Genomic DNA, 7,027 nt, shown 5'->3' on the forward strand with positions numbered 1-7,027 from the left:
ACTCAGTAACGATTGCTGTGGTTTCAGGCTTGTGATTTTCTCTGTGCTGATGTAGCCATTGATCGTTAAGTTCACCAGGGCTTCATGCATGCCTGCACTCAGGTTAGAACATCTAGAGCTGCCAAAAAGCTGTGGGAAGTTGTTCATTTGTGCTGTTCACTTCAAGGAGGTTATTGCAGAGCTTTATGTAAAAAAAAAAGAAAAAAAAAAAGAAGAAGGTATACTATATCAAGGACAGAAAACTATAGCTGCTCAACTTTTAAGGTTTTTGGGTACTATTGAGCTACACAATGTTAATGATCTTAACAAAGGACTTCATATTGGGACTGTATCTTGTGTATGCAGTAATTGTAAGGAGCTCATGAATTTCACTCATTTGTGGTCCTCACTGCCACTGCTCATTTGTGAGGCTGCTGAGAGAGAGTGCGAAGACTTGCTTGGTCTTGCCTGTCTGGCTTGATGCAGAGGATAACAAGATTTTGTGCTATCACACACATCAAAATTTAGGTATCATGATACTGAAACTGCATCTACAAATTGACCAAGCATCATTCACTTTTCCCTTTACATCTTTTCTGCCAGGTGAGGGTGCAATTAGCTGAGGGTACACCTGCATATTGTTTTACATTCATATTAGAGTTCCATAAGCCAGGCTGGGTTAGTCCTACTGATATGTAAGCCTTGGTAACTTCTGCATGTGCTTGGATTTTGATGCTATTCTGAGGCTTTTCATCCACCAACTGTTTTGCTTTGCACAGTCAAATACATTTTGCAGAACTGTGTGTGTCTCTGCCAGGGGTTGGTCACATGTGGGTTAGCAGATGTAAGAGTTCAGATTTTACAGAAATTAACTGGTGCCTAAATAGGTGCACCTGCTAGATGTGTATTCTATCCACATAAATCCACCAGTTATCCACCTGGACCCCTGAAACTGTCAGTCCTTTGGTTGGAACATCTTATTTACAGATGTTTTCTTCCTTGTCTCTGCTCTTTAAATCTCCCCCCTTTAAGGGTTTTTCATTTTTCCTCTGTACAATTTCATCATAGTGCTTCACATTGCTTTCCTCTACCCCATTTTTTTCTGTTTTGCCCCTGGTCTTTTCAGCATGTTCCCCCAGAGGGTCTCATCTGCTTTCACTGTCACTGCGGCGTGATGGAACCACATCCCGCAGGAGATGCTGGGAGCCAGGAAGGGAGGCTGGCTTCCTTCCCTGTGTTCAACAGAGTTTTCTGATGTCTAGATTCCTGCAGATATCTTTAATACTTTAAAAATGGCCCTCAGTACTATGGAGAGGGTTGATTTTCATGAACTTTTGTCCTTGCCATTGGAAAAGCTGATTTGCAAAGCAAGAGAGTAGTTCTTAGCTAGACTGAGACTGTGCACTTTCCAAAGACTGGGGCTGTCATCAACTCAAATGTTTAATTACCTGCAGAGGGAGGGGTCATCCCAGAAGCCAGGATGACATTTTTCCCTGTTCTGTGGTTGGTGTGTGTGGCCCTTTTAGTTTGCCTCTTGGGTTTCAGAAAACCAGTTTGTTTTTTATTAATTTGGGCCCTGCATATTTTGTGCATATTGTATGTGTTTGCAGTTTACAGTTTTTAAGGAGGGTAACAGTTCTCTGGAGACTAAAGCAGTTGATCTAATTGAGTGTGAGACAGCAGATCCTCATCCTGCCTGTCCTTCAGAATCTGGTGAGTAGGATGTCCTTCCTTATTAGATCTCTCCTCACCTTGTACCAGCAGGAGCAGTGGCTGCTAGAGGAGACAGAGAAATCCAGATTTTATTTCTGGTAGAGCCCATGTTTGTATTGATGTGAAGAGACCACTCACTCCTATATTTTGCAGATTAATCATGAGAAACTGCACTATAATAGTGCTTTCACACAGAACAAGCCAGAGGATTCTTGTGATAGAGTAATATCAGATGTTTGCATTAACATAGACCTTCAGAGCTTTGCAGGTGAAGTTATGCTCATCCTACTGCTGGGGAATGGATGTCCACGGAGCAGTACACTTTGACAGTCCTTATTTGTTCAGGCAGGGTAACTGGAAATGTGTGAGGGGTCCAAGTTTCACCCCGTGGCAGCAACTGCAGCTCTGCTTTTTGTGTTAAACAAGGTGCTTGACTGCTTGGGCAGTGTCTGGTGCTTAAACAAAGACAAGATGAATGGAGGAGATGCACCTCTCATCACTGGTCCAAAGGCAGCAGGTGGCACAGAAGCACAGAATGGGCTTCCATGGCCCTCAAATTACCAGCTGAACCACTCTGAATTTTAGGAGCTACTGCCTTCTAGGTGGCATTTGGATCTGTTAGCTGCTGAGATGGTGAGAGCTGATGGTGAAAGACTAATACCCTAAGACATTTGATTTATTTACCATATATACTTCCTAATTGCAGAAGTTACTAGAGAAGCCAGTTTGCCTCAGCCACTTAGAAATTTGCAAATACAAATGTTTGAGGATGCAAACATCCAGGTATCTAGCAAGATTTTCAGAATTGCCAGTCCTGTCCTTAGACATATGCTGAGTAGTCACTTTATTCATCAGTAGAAAATGTGCCTCACTTTTACTTAGATGCACTTATATTGGGAACATGTGTAGAACCTCACTGTCCAGCAAAGGAAGACTGATGTTTCCCATTAGGAGACTGTTTTCATTTACAGCTTTATCAGATGCAGGTATGGAACAGAAATTTCCCATGACAGGTGTCTGATTTTTTCATTAACATTTTAGCAGAAGTGATTCCACTCTCTTGGACAACAAGATGAGTAAATAATTTGGTATTTTTTTTAACATGTTAAAGGAAGTTCTTATGCCATGGCAGCAAATAATTCTAAGATATTTTGACTTTAAAGCTGAGATTTTAATTTTGCCAGGCAGGTAGTCTTGGCATGCCTTTCTCTGTTATGTATTATAAGAGAAAATCATGAATCTAGCCTAAGACAAGTAATTTCTTAAAATGTGATGCAAGTTCTTGACTTTGCCTGTTTTTTTGTTCTTCTGTCAGGTATTGAACCTGATTCTGTGCATTGTTTCACAGCTTTCTTCTCTCAAAGCTGCCACTGCATTTCCTTCAGCTTAGCTGCTGTGAATCTTTTCACATGGCTTTCAGTAATACATATCTGTTTTCTCCAGAGGAAGAGCAGCCTGTAACACGTGACAAAGCAGCAGAGACTTTGGCAGAAGAGGAGAAAGAGCAAGGCCACCGAGAAGAGGGTCCTGCTGGGGAGAAATCGCGACAGTCCACGGCAGCGGCGAAGGGCCCTCCCCAGGCTGCCTGGAGCATCCATCCCAATCCCCTGCCAGAAAGGGAGCCTTGCAATCTTGCCCCAGCCAGCTTGCTGATGCAGCCAGACTAGAAGCAGTCTGTGTTTGAATGGGAAAAGGAGGAAGTCAGCAAAGGATGGGAACTCACAAACACTGAAGCAACTCTCTTTTTTTTTTCCATTAAAATCTGCTTTAGAAAAAAGCCACCATTTTTCAGAACAAAACAGAATTCTTGCCACTCCTTCCCTGTCATCTCTGCTTGGAGGAATTACTGTGAGGAATGTGTTGGCAGTGAGTACTCTATAAGTATCGCTGCTGCTAACTTCATTAACTGCCTGCTAAAATGTCACTGGGAGGAAGAGAGTCAAGTGGGTGATTTATCAGTGATAAGTATTTTCTAAGGGAGCTTGTTGTGAGTAGTGATCTTTACACACACAGCATTTAGAAACTGCTTAGAAAATGGAACACAAGGACAGAGAAACAGGAATGGAGGATAATGCAGACAAATTAGTTCAAAATGACCTTCCTATTAAAAGATTTTTATGGACAATATATGCCTCTCCCCAGTGCTGCTGGAAGACCAGTTCAACTTCTTGGATCCCACCTGAGATGTTCTTGTGTCTAGCAAGCACCAAATAGGATCTTGAATTTCTCAGGTTTTGTGTACTGGAGGATGGTTTTCAGGCACATGTTATTAATCATGGGCAGCATTTGAGGGGAAAGGTGATTCCTCCATTTCTTTCCCAGCCTACACTGGTCCTTCAGAGCATAACAAGATTATTTCTGGGCTGAGGAAGTGGGTTTGTGTCTGCCCTCTGCCCTGCGGAGAGGCATATGCTGGAGCTGTCCTTGTCTTACAGAGGTGTGCCTGGCACCAAAACCTGGTCCATTACATAGGACACAGTGTGAGGAAAGAGCTCCAGCCAATTGCTGTTCCAAAAGACTGGGAGGAGTGGGACAAAAACACAAAAAAGCCACCTCAGTTTGGACTGACTTCCACTCAACTGATTTGCGCTGCCTGTTGAACCTGAGGGAACAACTGGAAAACTGAACCATTTTTTCTTGTAACTGCATTTCTAACACCTATCAGGTTATTTACTCTCTTGCAAAGCTCTGTAGCATGCAGAGGTGAGGTCAGAAGGTGAGAGCCTGGTGCAGGTAACACCAAGGTTGTGGCTTTGATCCCTGAATGGGCCTTTCACTTCAGAGTTGAACTTGATGATCCTTGTGGGTCCCTTCCCACTCAGAGCATTCTGTGATATCAAGTGATTTGCACCAACTTGTCTTGACTTCCTAAGGCTGTTTTCAGAACATTATGGAAGATACCTGAGCATCAGCTGAATTACTAATAATGATTTTATTATTTGTGGGGGATCTCTCAGTCCTCCATTTTTAAAGCCTGCTGTTGTAACCTTTAAACTCTGCCATGGTGCCCACCACTAATGTTCCTTGTAATTCATAAGATGGATAGTAGTGGCAAATATTACTAATTTCTGTGTTTACTAGTCTGCTTTTCTGGGTTCTTTTTGAATCCTGCCAGAAAGGTACGGAATGTTGTAATTTTTTTTTTTTTTAAACCAGCTCTGTAGGCCAATAAGAGAAAGAGTAATGAAATGCTCTTTCCTCTTATCCAAAATAGTTACACACTGGAGTAACTTTGTGAAGTCAGTTTTGTTTTATGTTGTTGAAACAGTAATGACACTGAGTCCTGGTTTTGTAGAGGGTTGTCACTTATTTAACTTCTAAAGCGATTTTGAATTGTTGAGTCTGTTTTCTAACCACATCAATTCTGGATTCAGAACAAATTTGTAAAATACTAATTTCCAAAGCTTAGTTGGAACTACTAGCAGTGAAGACCTATTCTCTTGTGTGTATGGTATCAAGGGTACCTCCACAGAAAGAGAAGTAGTTGAGAGGTGTTGGCATACTAAACCGTGTTCAGGAGCAGGCAACAACTGTGTTGAATCATTAGGACTTGATAGATTTGACTTTAGTTTGGTATTGTTTAATTTCACTAACATTGCTCAAAGCATCTAGTTTGGATTCCCTGGTCTCTCAGTTACTGATCTTCTGTATTTTAATGTGAAGAGACTCCAGGTCTAAAGGCCCCAGTCCAAAAAAGCATTTTGTTCCCATGAGAGCTTTCCAGTGAAAAGACTTTGATTCCCTGCACTTTGAGTTTCTCTGGTGAAGTATGTTTGTGTGCTTAAAATGCAAATGTTGTGTTGAATGACAGTCAACATTTCATTGGAAGATTCCCCAATCAAAGGAAATAAATATTTGTAACTTTGAATCTTGCATGAATAACGATGTTTCAGACTCCTTAAAAATTAGTTTGCTATTCTATCCAGGGTATTTTTTGTTTACTTTGCTTTCCTTTCAAGGATCTAAGTTTAAATTTAATAGTATTCTTTACAGAATAAGATAGGGAAACCAAGCTGATATGTTTTTGTAATTAGAGTGTTTGGAGTTTTAAATGTTTCCTAAACTCAGCTCTAAATTCAAAATAATCTTTAGTGTAAAAACTTGAAATGATATTTCAATACAAATATAATATATTTGGTTTATTTGTATGTTTATAAAGTTATTGATTTATAAAATAAAATTTAAAAAAAATGCCAGACAAAAATCCCTAGTGTCCCTCTTGTTTTAAGAGATGAGAATGCACAGTTCTGGTCTCAGCTGACTCTGTCAGGTAAGCTGAAAGCTCCACTGGTTTCACACAGCCACTGTCTATAATGTGTTGGTGCAGCACGTGCAGGTATCGTGGGTTTCTTGTTCTCTGCCCAGATCCCACCTCACACCTTGATCCCACCTTGAATATGGTAAGTTTTAATTTATATTTTATTTATATCTTCCCATAAACCAATAAAATCCATGTAATCCTTTTTGTTCACATCTAAATGACTCTTAGGAATGCTGCTGCTTATTCATCTGGAAATATTATCCATGGCTTCAGAATATGTTTTCAAATTGGTTGCCAAGACATTCTGTTCAGGCTTTACATGCAAGTCAGTTGAAGTAAAATTGTTGAATCCTTGTGGTTGCTCCATTTTTTTGGTTAAACTTTCTTTGTCAAAAATGCTTTTTAAATTATTAGAATTTCTGTCTAGGTAACAAACTTAGTATTGATCTTAAATCCTACTGGTGTACTCTGACTTTTTAAAATGAAATTATCCTGTGTTATATTAAGCTGTAAAAGAGGAATTTAGAAACACATTGGGTGAAAATCTTGACAAGTCCAAAGTGAGAAAACCATAGGCAATTTTGAAGAGTAAAGTGACTCAGTTTAGTTCAGTAAATCTTGGCTTTATTGAAATTAGCATCTCAATCCTCTAAAGCTATTTTTTCACTGTAAACAAGTGAGGAATGGTTTATGCTCCTTCATAAGGGACACAGGGGATGCTATGGTTCCTAGTCATAGAACTGCAGGACACCTCTACTTTTGCATCCCTTTTACAGTCCCTTGCAGCTTTGTGGAGGTTTATCTGTTCAGGCAAAAATTTTTCATCTTGCTGATCTCTTCCAGAATGAAAACCTCCCCCCCCCCCCCCCCCCCCCCCCCCACCTCCTCACCCCCCCCCCCCCCCCCCCAAAAACAAAAAATTCTATGGAAAAAGTGTAAAGTTGTTCAGCATGGGATTAATTAGGGGAAGCCTATGCCTTCTCAATACATATCATGTTTTTGTCATATTGAGAGTAATTTTATCTCACGTTACTCCAGGGTGATGCCTACAGAGTTCCATTAGTCTTCAGGACA

The 7,027-nt window shown here is 40.5% G+C and overlaps 1 protein-coding gene across 6 annotated transcripts in view; it reads left to right on the top strand.

The window, feature by feature from the left end:
• The window catches only part of EGF (epidermal growth factor), a 58,317-nt gene extending 52,457 nt beyond the window's left edge, over positions 1-5,860 (top strand). For 4 of the 6 annotated variants that reach the window (XM_059844262.1, XM_059844266.1, XM_059844263.1 and 1 more), the window contains 2 exons: positions 1,590-1,692; positions 3,136-5,860. In XM_059844262.1, the coding sequence (XP_059700245.1) occupies positions 1,590-1,692; positions 3,136-3,359 (327 nt within the window). In that variant the 3' untranslated portion in view covers positions 3,360-5,860. The remainder of the gene's footprint in view (positions 1-1,589; positions 1,693-3,135) is intronic. The other 2 variants (XM_059844267.1, XM_059844268.1) reach the window with 1 other exon arrangement.
• Positions 5,861-7,027: the final 1,167 nt, after the last annotated feature.

The sequence above is a fragment of the Haemorhous mexicanus genome, chromosome 4, assembly GCF_027477595.1.
Source record: "Haemorhous mexicanus isolate bHaeMex1 chromosome 4, bHaeMex1.pri, whole genome shotgun sequence".
Lineage (NCBI taxonomy): Eukaryota > Metazoa > Chordata > Aves > Passeriformes > Fringillidae > Haemorhous > Haemorhous mexicanus.